We start from the raw sequence: 18396 nt of genomic DNA on the forward strand, positions 1-18396 counted from the left end.
ATATGGGCTCACAGGGGCTGAGGGAATTCTAACCTTAATCAAAGGAGATTAAAATAGAGAACAAATGGCCCAGGTCATTTTGCTGACACTGACACCAAAACAATCACAATGTAATCCACAAAGTAGCAAAGACAGTCCCCAATTCACATGTCATTTAAATGCCCATTTAAATGGCTAGGAACTTCTGCTGTATTTTATCCACAGAAACAGTACATGATGTCTTAGAGACTACTAAGGCTAGTCCACAAAACCCTGCTAAATCTACACTAAAATTGAAAAACTTTAGATTTACAATGGGGAGGAAAATTTACAACCCTTATACAGAAAAGAATAAATGCTAACATTTCAGAAAAAGCAGCTTTAAGAACAGCCACAAGTAAAAGGGATTTCTAGAGATTCTAGTCATTCTTTGTGAAATATGAGCATTTTAGCCACTAGTTATGTCAAATATCACTAGGAATGCTCATGTTCATCAGCCATCCTTACTATGTTATTTCATGGGGGGGAGGGGACTTATAAAAAGAACTTATAAAAACAGCAGCATGTGCAAGGGAAACTGCCTTCCTGAAATGAAATCAATTTGGAGAGAGAAGCAAAAAGAGAAAAGACAGAAGGAACAATACCCAAAGTCAATGCCCCTGAGATATACAAAGGAAATTCTAAAGAAACAACATTCAGTTCCCTGCAAGTAGGCAAGAGCAAGAAAGAGAAAGTGAAAGTGAAGTGCTCAGTCGTTTCCGACTCTTTTGCAACCCGTGGACTGGAGCCCACCAAGCTCCTCCATCCATGGGATTCTCCAGGCAAGAATACTGGAGTGGGTTGCCATTTCCTTCTCCAGGGGATCTTCCCGACCCAGGGATCAAACCCAGGTCTCCCACATTGCAGGCAGACGCTTTAACCTCTGAGCCACCAGGGAAGCCCAGAGAACCTTCACAATTGAGCCAATGAGGCCACACCCCTACTAATTTGAGTTTCATATGTGAATCAGAACCACCATGCAAATTAACAATAGTCTGATAGTTATTAAAGATCTAAATTGTTTCATTTAAAACTGTTAAGAGTAACCACCCTGTTATGCTATTTATAGTTTTGCTGAGAATGTTTTTTTTACCCACTTAAGGTTTCAAACACAAACAAGATACAAGTTAACTGAGAAGTTAGAAACTTGTTTCAAACATAAGGAGAGGGAAAACTATCCAATGCTTTTAAAAAGGACTCTTTTTTTTAGTTTCTTACTCTTCTGACAGTCAACTGACTTATTCAAAAATGGCATTGTATTAACAACCTCAAAAATCTTTATGAATGATCTGAAATTTTAAAAGCAGGATGACTGTAAAATAACTTTGGGGATTGAGCAAGGAGTTTTAACAAGTCTTACCCAAATGACAGAAAGAAAAATGGTTCATTCACTCATTTGAAAATGCTTTATACTCAAAAATCCAAATGTTCTTCAAAAAGTACATATTTTCATATTAAGATAATTTTTAATTTTTGATAAAAGTAAACATTTACAGAAAATTAATAACTTATTTAAAATAGAATATTGATTATAAATTATTTTTCCAGATTGGAAAAAAATGTCATTGATTATACCCCCAGTGAAAGCTACATATGAAAATGGTTTAAATTACTGGGCATCATTGCTTTTGTTTTTGCCCTTCCTTTTCTGAATCCATATATCTAATTTTAAATTCAAAAAAATTAAACAGTAAATCCTTTAAAATTAAAATAACTAAAACTTTACATTCAGTTAAATTGCATAACACTTTACTTAATAAATCATATTTGAGATATGCAGTCATAAACAACTCCTTTGCTTGTAATGTTTTCCATGACAACTGCCTTTAACAAGATCCCCAGATACCACCTAAACATAACCAGCTTTAGTAAAAACACTGAACCTCAGTTTCTGCAAGTTTCCTAGCACAAACAAGATCAGAATTAGTTTCTCTTTCCATGCTAGCTCTTCTATTTATAAAATTTAATGGAAAACAGGGTATTTTATTAATTTTGACCAAGCCAAATCTCATAGCTATGATACTTTTAAAAGTCTTACCTCTGTAAGTTGAACTATCGTGGCTTTTATTTTCACTGAGGATCCGGCATAAATGTAAACTAGAATAAAACAAACAATCTGTATTAATTTCTAATTCTAACACAGATAATCCTTATACAGCAAATTCTATCAACTAAAAACATCTGGAAACGTATTACACATTTTAAGTCCATTAGTTTATAATTTAAATAAAATAAACCTAAAAACCATAATTGGAAGATGCTAATGAATCAAGACATTATTTTGAATGAAAACAGGTAAATAAAAGAATGAAAATCAAGCACTTATTCTGACTTTTGTATACAAATGAACAGTTGATAAGAAATGCCTGTGTTAGTATTTCAGCTAACAAACAAAGGTATGCTAGAACAGCACCATTTTTAAGTCCCTAATAAATTTAAGGATCTAGGCATCTATCAATGGCTGTTCACATCCTAAGACGCAATCAGATATTATGTGCCTCCTGATCCTAATACAAGAATACACCACCACGTATGAAGTTGTCTTTGAGGAGGGGGAGCAAAACTTAAATACAAACTGTGGGAAACTCTACAGGACAATGGCCCAGTCTCTTCAACAAATATATTACAAGGAAAAATAAAAGATGGTGGGGGAGCCTCAGGGTAAAAAAGGCTTAAGAAGTACATCTATTGCAATGTATGCACTTCCCTTGTGGCTCAGGTGGTAAAGAATCCGCCTGCAATGCTGGAGACCTGAGTTTGATCCCTAGGCTGGGAAGATCCCCTGGAGGAGGGCATGGCAACCCACTCCAGTATTCTTGCCTGGAGAATCCCCATGGACTGTAGCCTGCCAGGCTCCGCTGTCCATGGAACTTCCCAGGCAAGACTACTGGAGCAGGTTGTTATCTCCTATTCCAGGGGATCCTCCCGACTCAGGGATCGACCTGCTTCTCTTATGTCTCCTGCATTGGCAGGTGGATTCTTTACCACTGAGACACTTGGGAAGCTCCATTAAATATGTACAGATATATAAATTGAAAAATACTGAAATACATCAAGGTTAACATGGGTTTATCCCAAATACACCAAGTTGGTTCAAATTAATTTACCACATTAAACTTTAAAAATCACAAAATAGTTCAAAAAGTTTCTATTCTTAGTTTTCTATGTCTTTTTATGCATAAACAACATTTGACAAAATTCAATAACCATTCACTATTTTTTTAAAAAATTTTTTAAAAATTAGGAGTAAGAAAAAAAGTTGTAACTTGATAAAGCAGCAGTTCTGATAGTGTGGTTCACAAACCCCTGATCCCCAAGACAGTTTCTGGCATTCTGCAAGGTCAAAACTATATTCATAATAGTACTAAGACTGCATTTCCCTTCTTACTGTACTGACATTTGGCTAATAATTCAAAAGCAAAGGAAGGTGAGACTGCCGGCACCTTAGCATTCGTTAGGGTAGTAGCACCAAACTGTCTCACTGAATTCTTCACAATCAGGAAGTCAAAGAATTTAAAAAAAATTTTTTTTAAGAAATCAAAGAATAAAGTCAGTCTCATGTAAGATGTCACCAAATTGTTTCATTACATCTCTCATGATCATTCACACAAACAAAAGCTAGTTTCACTTAAGAACATCCTTGATGGGAGTGGCTCAGCAAGATAGCAAAATAGGAGGTCCCAGGCCTTCCTTCCTCCCATAGAAACACAACTCAACAATACATATCCACAATTCCCTTTATGAGAAATTCAGAAACAGTTAAGAGGCTCCTGCACCCCAGGCAAGAACTAAACCAGCTGCATGAAAGCTCCTAGGAAAATACATGATGCTCTTTCACCACGGTCCCTACTCCTGGCACAGCACTGCATGACTGGAAGGCAATTCCCAATTTCCAAATTCTCTCTGAGGAGGGAAAGAGAAGACTGGACTATATATACATCTAACGTTCTTCCGGGGGTGGGGGCAGTGAGGGGGTTCGGGGGGTCAGGGAGGTGCCCAACAGCTTGGCAATCTCTCCCTCAAGGGAGAAAGAGAAAACTAGAGCGTGTGCCCAGTATTCCAGCTTTGGGGGAGGGGGCACTACCTGAGAGACTGGTTTCTGTCTAGCCTGACTCGGGGCACTGACGGTACCCAGCATACTCTAGCTGCCTGGGAGCCACTAAGAACAAAAAAAAGCTGGGTGGCATGCTGCTGCTTCAGAGGACCCTAGGGTACAACAGATGGACACCAGAGGAAGCAAGAGAGGGAAAGCTTGTAGAAAATCCCTCTAATCTGGAATCTACACATTAGGCCAGAGAAGACACATTCAGAGAAAAATCTGAGAGGCTCCCAGAATCTACAGCCAAGCTGATTGGTAAAGGCCTTTCCTTGCACTGAAGCAGTCCATAAAGCCTGGGATAAAAGAGTGTTTTTTCAAATGCAAAGATAACCAACACAAAACTACAAGGAACATCAAGAAACAGGTAAAACTGGTCCAATAAAAGGAACAAAATTTGTCTTCAGAAACCAATCCTAAAGAATTAGAGGTATGTGGATTATCTGACAACGAATTTAAAATAACCATCATAGAGATGCTCAGCAAGTTCAGGAAAATGATGCATGAAGAGAATGACAAAAGGGCAGAAAATTTTAAAAGAACCAAACAAAGTCCGGCACTAAAGAACACAACTACTAAACTGAAAAATCTGTTAGATGTTCAACAGCATTATGGACAGTCATATACAAAAGAATGAAATTGGATACTTCTTACATCATACACAAAAATCAACTCAAAATAGATCAAATACATAAAAATAAGACCGGAAACTGTAAAACCCCTAGAAAAAAACAGGGAGAAAGCTTCATGACATTGGTCTTGGCAATGATTTCTTGGATGTGACACCAAAAGCACAGACAATGCAAGCAAAAACAGACAAGTGGACCATCAAACTAAAAACTGTATGCACAGCAAAGAAATGACAAACAAAATGAAAAGGCAGGGGACTTCCCTGATGGTCCAGTGGTTAAAGCTCCATGTTTCTACTGCAGGGACACAGTTTGACCCCCGAGGAGCTAGGACACTGCATGCCTCAAGTTGTGGCCAAAAATAAAAAGAAAAGGTAACCTATGAAATAGGGGGAAAAATGTTTGTGAACCATCCATGTATCTGATAAGGGGCTAACGTTCAAAATATATAAGAAACACCTACAACTCAACAGCAAGAAAACAACCTGATTAAAAAATGAATTGTTGTTTAGTTGCTAAGCCATGTCCGACTCTTGCAACCCCATGGACTGTAGCCTGCCAGGTTCCTCTGTCCATGGGATTCTCCAGGCAAGAATACTGGAGTGGGTTAAATAGACATTTTTGCAAAGAAGATCTACAAGGGTCTTTCCCTGGTGGTTCAGTGGTTAAGACTCTGTGCTCCCAATACAGGGGGCATGGGTTTGATCCCTGGTTGGGGAACTAAGATCCCACATGTCACAAGGCATAGCCTAAAAAAAAAAAAGGACAGACAAAATGGCCAATAGGTTATGAAACGATGCTCAACATCACTTATTATCAGAGAAATGCAAATCAAAAACAAAATGAGCCATCACCTCACACTTGTAAAAGTGGTCATTATCAAAAAACTGCAAGCAAACAAATGACATCTGATAAAGGACTATAATCCAAAATATACAAATAACTCTTAAAACTCAACAATAAGAAAACAACCAACCAATTTAAACATGAGCAAAGACCTTAACTGACAGCTCATCAAAAGATATACAGATGGCAAATGAGCATATGAAAAGATGTTCCACATCATACATCATCACAGACATGGAAACTAAAACAATGAGATATCACTACACACTTATTAGAATGGCCACAATCTGGAACACTGCCAACACCAAATGCTGGTGAGGATGTGGTGCAACATAACACTCAATCATCTTTAGTGGCAAGGAAAAACGGGACAGCCACACTGGAACACAGTTTAGTGGTTTCTTACAAGAGTAAACATACTCTTACCTTACAATCCAACCCTCTCACTCCTTGATATTTACCCAAAGGAGAGGAAAACTTACATCTACACAAAAACCTGCACAAGGATGTTAACAGCACCTTCATTCATAACTACCAAAGCTTGGAAGCAACCAGGATGTCCTTCGAGAGGTGAATGGATAAATAAACTGGTACATTCACACAACGGAATATTATTCAGCACCATACAGAAATAAGCTATAAAGCAATGAAGCTATGAAAAGACATGGACATGGAGAAACCTTAAGTGCACATTAATAAATCAACAAAGTCAATCTGAAAAATCTACACAGTGTATGTTTCTAACTATATGTCATTCTGGAAAAGGCAAAACTATGGAGACAGTAAAAAGTTCAATGGTTACCAGGGGCTGGGAAGAAAGATGAATAGGCAGAGCATAGGGGATTTTTAGGGTAGTGAAAATACTCTGATACTATAATGATGAATACATGTCATTATGGTCTAAATGCATAAAATGTGCAACACCAAGAGTGAAAACAAAGGTAGACTATGAATTGGGGGCAATTATGATGTGTCAGTGCAGATTCACCAATTGTAACAAATGTATCACTCTGGTGGGGAAATGTTGGTAATGTGGGAGGTTATGCATGTGTGGGGACAGGGGGTAAATGGGAAATATATGTATATTTTTCTCAATTTTTCTGTGAACCTAAAATACCTGTTTTTAAAAAGTAACAGGAAATAAGTGTTAGGGAGGATATGACGAAACTGGAAACCCTGTGCACTGTTCGTGGAGGTAAAATGGTAAACAGAACGGGAGTTCCTCGGATAAGTAAAGACAGAACTACCATACAACCCAGCAATCCCACTTCTAGGTATTTACTCATAAAAGTTGAAATCAGGATATCAAAGAGGTATTTGCAGTCTCATATTTATTGCAGCATTATTCACAATAGCTAAGAGATAGGAAAAAACCTAAATGTCCATCAACAGATGAGTACCTAAAGAAAACCTCATAAATATACAATGGAACGTTATTCAATAATAAATCCTGTCATATACAACAACATGGATGAGCCATGAAGATAGTATGTGAAACAAAATAGCCACAGAAGGATAAATACTACATGACTCCACTTATATGAGGTATCTAAAGTAATCAAGCTCACAGAAGCAAAAAGTAGAATTTCAGTGGTTGCCAGGGGCTAGAGGGATAGAGAAACGGGAACCTGCTGTTCAATGTGTATAAATGTCAGCCATCCAAGATTAAAAAGATCTAAAGATCTGTTGTACATTGTGCTTATCGTTAACAATACTGCACTGTTTACTTAAAAATGTGTTAAGATTTATGTTATATGTTTGTATCTACAATAAAGAAAATGTCCTTAATGAATTTTATTAAATCCTAGCCCTGAGAACATGTTTTTTTTAGAATACATATTTTTAATATTCTATGTGGCAAATTGGAACATATACATAAAACATTTTTGTCACACACCAAAATACCATGGTTGTCCCCAGGAAAATCACTTATGCAATTGTTTGAATTGTGAGCTGAACTAGCCGCTTTTTCACAGAACACCATTTTTACTTGAAAGTGCAAGTTGCTTGTTCAGTCGTGCCCGACTCTTTGCAACCCCATGGACTATACAGCCCATGGAATTCTCCAGGCCAGAATACTGGAGTGGGTAGCCTTTCCTTTCTCCAGGGGATCTTCCCAACCCAGGGATCCAACCCAGGTCTCATGCATTGCAGGCGGATTCTTTACCAGCTGAACCACAAGAGAAGCCCTTTTTACTCGAAAGAACGGACAAACTATGGTTATTCAGATTTGGGTCTTTGGCCGGAGTTTTCTCAAAAATGAACCAAGTGAGCCAGTCACTTCAAGGGAAAAAGCTGGGAGTGTCTGTTGCCAATGATAAAAAGTAAGGTTTCAAACAAAAATTAGAATTTTGGAAAACTTTAATCTGGCACTATGGACTTGGCTAGTTCACAATCCATAAAAACTTCCCTGATTAGTTCAGTGATGATACTAAAGAATGTGGTTTTTTTATATTATACAATGCATTGTGTCATATTTGGAAGTGCCGCATCATTGGGTGAACCAGTATTTTCCAACTGACCAATGCATGATTCTGCAAAATAATACATGGGTAAAACAGAGTCCAAGTAAAAGAGAGACAACTGCATTTCAATTTAACAGCATACAATGAGTACAAAGATATGATTTTAGGTTTGGCATTGCAACAAACCATTAAGAAACTACCATTTGACAAATTTTGACATGAAATTAAAAAATGTCTACAATTGTCTGAAAAGACTACTAAAATTCTCTTCCTTTTGCCAACTATTTAAGTGTGAGGCTGAACTTTCTTCATATACATCCACCACGACAATATATTGCAACCCCCTACTTCACAGCGCACATAAAAATCACCTCCAGTTAGGTAAGACTTAAAAAGGGAAAGCAACATAATGTTTCCAGAAAAGTCATAGGGTAGTTCATTAACCTTAGAATGGAGAGAAACCAGTAAACACAAAAAAGTACTACTCAGAAAGTAAAAGACAGATACATTTAACTACATTAAAATGAACAACTTCTACTCATTAAAAGTCACCACTGTAGAGTGGAAATACAAGCCTAAGAATAACAAAAGAGATTTGCCACACACACTGTAACCCACTGAAAGAACTACAATTTATAGAAAGAACTACAAATCAATGAAAGAAATGCGAACAATCCAATCGAAAAATGGAAAAAAGGTATAAAGAGATCTTTCACAATAAACCAAAGTCCAAATGACCAAAAATATACAAAAAGATGCCTATATAGCATATGGAACTCTGCTGAGTGTTACAGGGCTCCCTAGATGGGAGGGGAGATCGGGGGAGAATGAATACATATGTATAGCTGAATACTTTCACTGTTGTGAAACTATCACAACATTGTTAACTGGCTATACCTTAATACAAAATAAAAAGTAAAAAAATTAAAAAAAAAAAAAAAAAACAGATGCCTATGCTACAAACGAACGCATATGCAAAACAGACTCAGATACAGAAAACAAACTTGTGGTTACCAAAGGAGAGGGGTGGGAAGGAGCAGTTTAGGACTATGGAATTAACAAACTGCTATGTATAAAGTAGTTTGTTAGTCACAGTAGTATAAAATAGCCTCCTCCCTGGTAGCGCAGCTGATAAAGAATCTGCCTCCAATGCAGGAGACCCTGGTTCAATTCCTGGATTGGGAAGATCCTCTGGAGAAGGGTTAGGCTACCCACTCCAGTATTTCTGGGCTTCCCTGGTGGCTCAGATGGTAAAAGAATCCGCCTACAATGTGGGAGACCTGGGTTCGATCCCTGGGTTGGGAAGATCCCCTGGAGAAGACAACCATTACCCACTCCAGTATTGTTGCCTAGAGAATTCCATGGACAGAGGACCCTGGTGGGTTACAGTCCATGGGGTCACAAAGAGTCAGACACAACTGAGTGACTTTCACTTTTCATGTATAAAATAAACAACAAGAACATACTGTGTAGCACAGAGAATTGTAGCCATTATCTTGTAATAACCTGTAAATGCAGTATAATCTGCAAAAATACTGAATTACTACTTTGTACACCTGAAACTAATAATGTAAATCAACTATACTTCAACTAAAAAAAATTGGAAAAAATGCCTATGAAAATGTTGAAGAAAATAACATTAGATATGCTGCTGCTGCTGCTAAGTCACTTCAGTCGTGTCCGGCTCTGTGCGACCCCATAGATGGCAGCCCACCAGGCTCCCCCGTCCCTGGGATTCTCCAGGCAAGAACATTAGATATATTTATTGACAAAAAATTTACAGTGTGACAATGTTAGATGTTGGGCTTCTGGTATAGAATCTGCCTGCCAATGCAGGAGACACAGGTTGATCCCCGGGTAGGAAAGATCCCCTGGAGTAGGCAATGGCAACCCACTCCAGTATTCTTGCCTGGAAAATTCCATGGACAGAGGAGCCTGGAGGGCTACAGTTCATGGGGTTGCAAAGAATCGGACATGACTGAGCAACTGAGCACATAGCACAATATTAGATGTTAGCCAGGATGTGAAGGTGAACTCTCATACACTGTTGATGGGAGTATATTTTGAAATAGTGTGGCAGTATCTAGTAAAGTTGGTGTGCGTGCACCTGTGTACACCAAAATACCTGTATAAGAATGGCTCTATTGGCTTTGTTGCTAACAGCCAAAAACTCAAAACAACAAACTTGTTCATCAGTAGCATAAGAGATAAAGTATGGTATAGTTACACAATGGAGCATCTTATAACTATGAAAATCAAAGAACTGCAAATACTCGCAAAATACAAATGAATCCTAAAGACATAATGTTGATCAAAAGCAGTCAGGAACAATTAGAACACATCCTCTACGATTCCACTTATATGAAATTCAAAAAGAACAAACTTAAACTTAATGGTGGCAAAACTGTAAATAAAAACAAGAGAAAGCCATAAATGTCAGTTACCACAGGGGAGGTAAAAGAGTACAAAAAGGAAGGGGGATTATGTTGACTAGAGCTGGGTATGAGTTACCTGAGTGTGCATCTTAGTGATTCTTTGAGCTCTACATTTAAATTTTAGGCACTTTTCTGTATTATTTTAATTTCACAATTTAGAAAAAGTAATTGTCATTACAAGCTGTACAAAACTCAAACAAAAAAAGGAGAACCAACGAATGCATATGTTTATTTTTTTAAGTCTAGCAATCCAGTGAATAAAGCAAGTAACTATAAAACTGACAGAATATGCTTATATATCACATCTAAGGTGAAATATGATGCCACATTACAACCATCCGCAGAGGGATTATCTACTTTGCAGATTATGCATGCCCTTGGAGTTCACCTCTCTTGTGTCTTTTATTTCACGACTCCATCATCAGGATAAGCAGGGTAAGGTTCAATGGACTCTTCCAGGTCAAAAATTCATCTGTAGGTCTCACAAAATTATTTTCAAAACCAAAGAATAAAAATGCCTTGCCAACAGACAACTATTAATAAATCTGCATAGTTTGAAAATCTCGTTTAGCTGTTAGTTTTTAATCAACTCCTACTAAAAGAACAAAAATTTTCGGAGAGCACCTTAGAAATGGTAAAATAAGGCAGTTTAAGTTTGACTCCAAGTACTTTCAACTATTTCTCCTGAGAACCAGATAGGCCTTCCAATGTGCTAAGACAGTGGGTAAGCTTTTAATTTCTCAAAGTAAGTTAAACCTACAACGAGCTTATCTCAAATATGAAACAAAATCAGTCTTCATTACAATACAATACAAAATATCTGCTTCAGAGAATATAACCTAAAAATGCCTGACACCTAGCTCCTTTTTGTTCAGAGTAAATATGTAAGACAGTGCATCAAGGCTGCTTCAGTTTTTGCCATAAAGTACTGAAACAATCCCGCCCCCTCCCCCCACCCCCGCCCGCGGTTTTCACTGTCCCCATAGGTTCAATTCCCTTTAGAATGTAGTAGCAGGAAATATTGCATCTTTGACAGAAGAATGCAAGGAAATCCAGTAACTCATCTTTCCCTTTGTACCCTGGCTACTAAAAAGCAAGGTCAAATATTCTTTCTTACAGTGAATCTGTCTGCTTATTCACATTTTCAATAGCTTCATTTTCTATTTGTTTTAACAAGCTTAATGCAGATGTCTTTTGCTATAATCCTTCCAGAGGGGAGGGGCAAATGTCAGTGTACCAAATCCCACTTAATCTAATGGTACAGTCATTGTTACATAATTTTTAAAAATAACTGAAATGTAATTCCATCTTGTCAGTCACAAAAGCTACAAACATATTCATTAGGATGCAGATGATAATGTCATCATGAACTATTAATTACCATCTTAAAGACTCGCTCAAACTGTGTAAGGAATCACTGATGGGTTATTACATTATATAAAGCAACTTATTTGTGTAACTTTTATTTCCCTAGTATAAAAGACTTCTTCCCTAGTTGTTGGAGGAAACTAAACACTCACTAAGAATTTTCCCCCAATCAGTAGATTTGTCCCAGCTTTCCCCTAAGTTCTTCCACTAACAGAAGATTATGACGTACCCTTAAAGAAACAATCCTGTTTCAGAATGCTGCACGTCTTACTACACCTCTTGTACAGTTTAGTACTCTATCCTAAATCTTAAGAGGGAGAAAAACAAAACTTCAGCAGTTGCCCATTTTAATATGGCTTTAAAAATAATCAAATATTCTGCCTTGGAAAAAATTCAAATGACTATTTTAGTCCCTTAATAACCTCCAAATAATTGGGTTTACCATTTTTTCCACTTTTATGCCAGTTTGGTGCTACAGTGGAGATGCGACCTCAGGCCCCTGAGAACAAAGAGTCTACTTTTTGTCAAAGATATATGAAACTTAAACTGAATAAAATGTCTTAAGTTCTTCCAAGAACTTAAGTATTTTGTGAATACTCTTTAACATGAGTATTTGACTGACCATCTTACTTGATCCTATTTTCCAGTAAAGAAACACAACATAAGCCTGAACTATTGGATTATATGCAACATCTCAAAGCTGGTTCTACATATAAAAAATTGATATAGATCTGTGCTTCAACTAATTTTTAAAACAAAACAAAAGGTGGCTAAACTTTGTTAAGCAAGTGTTACCTCTATTATCATTGACAGGAGACATAACCCAAAAAAATGAGTATTGGGACATGTAGTTTTATCTCGAAACATGCATTTAAGAAAATGAAAATATGCACTTACGAGGAGGAAAAGGAACAGGAAATGTTAAAGACAACAGAAGTTCCTGCACACAACTACATTAATAGCACTCATGCTACCTTAGTTAAAGAACAATTTTTCTAACAAAAAAAGAAAGCAGTAGCCTGGAAAAACCTCCTGATACTGCTACATTTTCTGAAGAATGAATTTCTCTTACCAGGGAAATAGACCAAGACTTATACTTGTGAACACAGGTCAAAATGAGAAAACGAATGCCAAATGAAAACTAAGACATGAAGAAATGGTTTCAGATAAAGCTTCAGATGAACTTAGAGCACGTTTTGAAGGGGAAAAAAGACAAATACTAAACAAAAAATTTCTTAGACTGTTTGCTATAAATTCCCTCCTCCTACTTTGCTCCAAAAAATTCAGGTCAGACAACATTTAATGAACATCCAAATGCCCTTCCATAAGTTCTGGAATATGTCAAATCATCCAGTAGCAGATGAAGAAAACAATGGCAACCAAAACATTTGGCCATTAAATTTTAAAACTGTATTATTGCCTGTGGGTGTGTGTGCTCAATCCTGTCCAACTCTCTGCCACCCCATGGACTGTAGCGCACCAACCTCCTCTGTCCATGGAATTTTCCAGGAAAGAATACTGGAGTGGGTTGCCATTTCCTCCTCCAGGGGATCTTCCCAACCCAGGGATCAAACCCACATCTCCTGCATTGGCAGGTGAATTCTTTACTGCTGAGCTACTGAGGAATAAGGTAACACCCAACAAAAATTTGTTTGATATGTAAATTCTTTTAAGAAAAAGAATCAAGTTATTTAAACAAATACATGATATTTAACAAATGTAAGTATTTTGAAATAAGTATTGACATGAGGCTAACATCTTCAGATTAAGAGCTTGGAATATAAATCCTCCATTAAGGTTGCTTGTGACACAAAGAAATGCTGGGCTCACTGTGTTAAAGATGTCTACTAGAAATAAAATTCTCCCCTAGATCTACCAGTACATGCAAGTTTATTAGCTTAATCATGGCAAATCCTATGATAATATGAAATAATCAAGAAACTTAAGCTCTAATTCCAAAATTAAAGTGATTAAATCCGTATCTTGCATTTGTCACAGAATTTCAAAGAGTTTGCATTAAGATGTGAAACTCAGAAGAGTAGATCTAAGTGTTACTGCAAAGGACACTTAATTATGTTTTCAGAGTCCTTTGTGCTTTTGCCATCTCTTGGAAAAGATCACTTTAAGAGTTCTATAATTTACCATTAAAAACATAATCAGTATCTCTGGAAATAGGTTAGCTAGTTATGTGATGGACCATTCACATGGGCAAAATACAGTTTTTCTTTTCTCCCTAGTTATCTAACAAAACTTACTCTTCAAAGCCAAGACTTTCCATCTTAATTGACAGCTGCTTTTTTCATGAGGCACAAATAAGAATTGCCCTCTCAATGTTATAAAACGCCCCATACAGCTCATATGTCCCTTTAACACTGTGCTGCTGAACCTGATACAACTCCCAGAATACAGACGTATACTGATAGAAAGTAACAGACAAGAAGTGAACTTACACCTCATGAAAAATACCATGACTTTTGGTCAACTTAAAGCTCATCTGTTAACTTTTCTCATTAAAAAGGAAAAATCCACTGAAAATACAATTTTAAATACTGATCAAACTTAAAAGCCAAATATGTAAATGGATTCACTAATAATTTGGTAGCACATTATCTTTTTAACATTTCTGGTTGCTGGTTCATATTTTAAGAAGCTGTTTCCAGAGAAAGGAAAAGATTTTTTTGTAATATATTTATAACACCATTTTTTATAATAAAATGAAAATGCTAACTCTATCGTTAGCAAGATAAAAAACTCCAAAGTTAGATATATGCAATAAAGTTTCCAAAGAGGGAAAAGAGGTCAAATGAAGACTAAGTACTGGATGGTGATGAGTTTGACTATTTAAAGTATTTCATTATGTCACCCAACTATTTAAAATACTTCATTAATGTCACACGACTCTCTTCATGTAACAGAACAGTTATAAAACTGACTATACTGATCTGGATCTACTATAATTCAAACTACATCCCACAAGCCATGCAATAACTACATACACCTAAGTTCGAATAACAGTTTTGAAGCAGCTCTTCAAAAACACAGAAATTACGATGGGTAGCATGGATCATGTAAATATGCATAAAGTGAATCCAAAATTCCAATTCTGACTAGATACTTCAAACTCCTACATGACTTTTTCTTCAACCATTGCCAGTCAAAAGCCAAGCAGAATTTTACCTCCTAGCCCTAATACCACTCACTCTTAGATGGGAATAACAGTAAAACTGTCAAAAACAGCTGGAAGGAGCAAGCTAAGTAGTCCACAAAGATGACAGTCCCCAAATAATTAAGTTGACTTTAAGAGTTAACAAAGTAACAATAAACTGTGTACCCGTTTGGCGGGGGGGGGTGGGGGGGGTGGGGGGGGTGGGGGGTTGTGGTTATCCTACTCTCATATAGATGAAAATGATGCTTTGCTTTGATAACTTCTCATCCTGCCTTCCCCACACACAAGGCACTTTAACAGCTACTTGTTAACTAGCACGTACAAGGATGTGCAAAATGTTCCTAACAGTTAAAAGTGAGTGGTTATCAAACAGACTTCCCTGTCAGTTCATAAAACAATAAGCTCCCTAAGCAGACGCTAGAGCGGCTGGAGGGAGGGGGATAGAGGACGGGGACGGGAGGGTTGAACCAACAGAAACGTGAGACACAGTCCCCACTCTTAAAGGATCACTCAATTCGTTGGAGTACAAGAGATTACATGAAGAATCAGAGACGAATTAATTGCTAACCTGAGTAGTACAGCCTTTTAAGTGCAAGAGCTGTTCAGAGAAGTTGAAATATCTAAAGACTGCAATAATAATATTACTTGTAATAGTAGTTATCACTTGAGCACTTACTATAAGCCCAATGCTTTACAGGCATTAATCTTCGCAACAATCCTTTGAGTACTTATTATTCCCAATTTACTCAAGGGGAAACGGTCACAGTGGCTAAGGAACTTACCCAAGGTCACCTGGCTAGTTAAGTGGCTAAAACTACCGCCTACCCAGGCGATCCAATTCTAGCGCTCACACTAAGACTTCGGAAAGTAACGCGAGTGCGGACGGGGGCTGGGGAGGGTCATGAAGGCTGGCGCGGGCCATGTAGGCTGGCGCGAGTCATGTAGGCTGGCGCGATTACACGCGCAAGATCCGGCAACACGTTCCCCGCGTTTGGTCGGTACCGAAGTTCTAAATACCTTATTTTTCGCACGGGCAACCATAAACTGACTACTGGGCAGGGAGGGGAGGGGAGGCGGGGGGGCGCAACCACGCGGAAAACAGCTAACGAAGAGTTAATCTCATACCCGGCTGAGCTTTAACTAATAAAGCGATCCAGAGAAAGACATTCGCAATAAGTCATTTGTTTTAAAATCTGGGGTTTGTTCCGCCGCTTAAACGAATTTTCCCCCCGAGACAGACAGAGCCGAAATTTGGGGCAAGGAAATCACGGGTTATGGCAGATTACGGTCTTCTGTGCTACGGAAAGAAAGAAAGAGGAAAAACACCCAAGTTTTATGACTACAGGAAACACGTTATTCTAGGTACCCGAGAACCTTGGAGAGTTGCCAAAATTAGTTGCAGTCCCAGGACAAAATGGGGTTTAGGAAACATTTAATGACGAAAAAGTTGATTCCAAGCCGAAATGGCCCTGAGATGGAAAGACAGAGCAAAGAAATGCAGGTAAATCTTGGAGAAAGCGGCGATGCTTGCTACACTTCACCCATGGACAGCGGCGCCGCGAGGGGCCGGGACGGTCTGGGGACCGTCTAGGAGATCGCTCCTCAGGAGGGCGAGAGGTGCCAAGCGGGGTCCATCCCGATGCCCTGGGCGGAAAGGAGGGGAGGGAGTCCGGGACAGTCCGGACTTCGGGCAGAGGAGGCGCCGGGCTCCAAACTGCAGAGTCGAACGGGTGCAGAGTAAAGAAATGGGACAGAGAGAGACGGAAAGTCGGAACCCTCCTGCGCGGCCCGGTAGAGAAAGGAGCCAAGTGAGCTCAGCGAAGAGGGGGACAAAAAGAGACGGAGCGAGAGCGCGGGGACCCGCAGGGACAAAACGGGGAGTTCTGCTAAGAGGCTAAAGAAAGACAAGCTCTGGCGGGCAGCGGGGCTTTAAGAGGAGCCCAGGGAAGGCAGGAGATCGGCGGCAGTTACCAGCACCTTTCCTCCCCGAGTTCGAAACTCCCAGTAAAGCATCCACACCCGTCACCCAGATGGGGGAGGGGACACCTCCCCCCCCCCCACCTCCCCTCAAATATGAGAGCACTGCTGACGCCCGAGCCCGGCCCGGCGGAGCGCTCGCCTCCAGCCCGGACACTCACAATTCGCCTCTCCCTGATTTCTCCCAGTTCTTTATCCACTCCACAGGAACCACCACAGTTGCGGCCGCCATCTTCCCCTCACTAGTAGCAGAGGCCCGGATGTGTAGCACGCGAGCGAGGGGTCAAAGGGGAGCACCGCCCACGGGGAATGCCGGGAGCCGCGAGTTCGGTTTTTTTATTTCCCGCCCCACTTTCCACCCCACCCTGCGGAAGCCCGAGGCTCTGCCACCAACCAGGTGGCTGGGACCCATGGGTCCCGTCGCAGAGTGACTACGCTGGCCGCGCCCTCTGCAAACCTGGCCCCACTTCCCTTTAGAGCAGAAAAAAATGCCATCCCCAGGCCAACTCGTAGCCTTTATCTTCTTCCCTCGTCTCTACTCCAGACCACTAAGTCAAACTTGTGTTTTTAAAGCACCTAATGTGTGCTAGACACTGGGGATAGAGAAATAATAAGCCATGATTCCTACCCTCAAGGAGCTCAGTCTGTGGGGAAGACAAACATATAAGCAGATCAATTACAATACACTCTGCTGACAGCTGAGATCAAAGAAATTAGTCGGGAGAAAAGGCAGCCGATTACTTTGCACCAGGCATTTTGCTGTTGCTGCTGCTGCTGCTGCTAAGTCGCTTCAGTCGTGTCCGACTCTGTGCGACCCCATAGACGGCAGCCCACCAGGCTCCCCCGTCCCTGGGATTCTCCAGACAAGAACACTGGAGTGGGTTGCCATTTCCTTCTCCGATGCATGAAAGTGAAAAGTGAAAGGGAAGTCGCTCAGTGGTGTCCGACTCTTAGCGACCCCATGGACTGCAGCCTTCCAGGCTCCTCCGCCCATGGGATTTTCCAGGCAAGAGTACTGGAGTGGGTTGCCATTGCTGTTACGAGGGTTATAATCTTACGAGAGAGCAATCGGCCTGGGGAACACTCGAAACCACCAGCGCTGACACTGTTATCAACCGCTATTACTGAAATCTTAGGCAAAACTAGGGGGCGCAAGTAACAAGAGAAACAACTTGTTTACATTCCAATGTCTCAGAGTAGCTCCCGAGGAGACACTTATTTCAAAGGGCGAAATAGAAACTTTACGGTCGGAAAACGTGACAGACACCCTCCTAATTCTGATGAAAATAAGCATTCCCATGCATTAGACAAATGGGCGTCATATGACTCCTTATGAGGTGCTAAGAAAAACTCTAACCAATTTTGTAGTATTCATCATACCAAAATTCACATAACC

The 18396-nt window shown here is 39.5% G+C and overlaps 1 protein-coding gene across 13 annotated transcripts in view; it reads right to left on the reverse strand.

Annotated features, from left to right (window-relative positions):
• Positions 1–17317, reverse strand: part of THOC2 (THO complex 2) — a 117860-nt gene extending 100543 nt beyond the window's left edge. For all 13 annotated transcript variants that reach the window (XM_025276461.2, XM_025276458.2, XM_006064995.4 and 10 more), the window contains exons 1-2: positions 17162–17317; positions 2057–2115 (exon numbers count right to left, since the gene is read on the reverse strand). In XM_025276461.2, the coding sequence (XP_025132246.1) occupies positions 2057–2115; positions 17162–17232 (130 nt within the window). In that variant the 5' untranslated portion in view covers positions 17233–17317. The remainder of the gene's footprint in view (positions 1–2056; positions 2116–17161) is intronic.
• Between the last annotated feature and the right edge of the window lie 1079 nt (positions 17318–18396).

Source organism: Bubalus bubalis, chromosome X (assembly GCF_019923935.1).
Source record: "Bubalus bubalis isolate 160015118507 breed Murrah chromosome X, NDDB_SH_1, whole genome shotgun sequence".
Taxonomy (NCBI): Eukaryota; Metazoa; Chordata; class Mammalia; order Artiodactyla; family Bovidae; genus Bubalus; species Bubalus bubalis.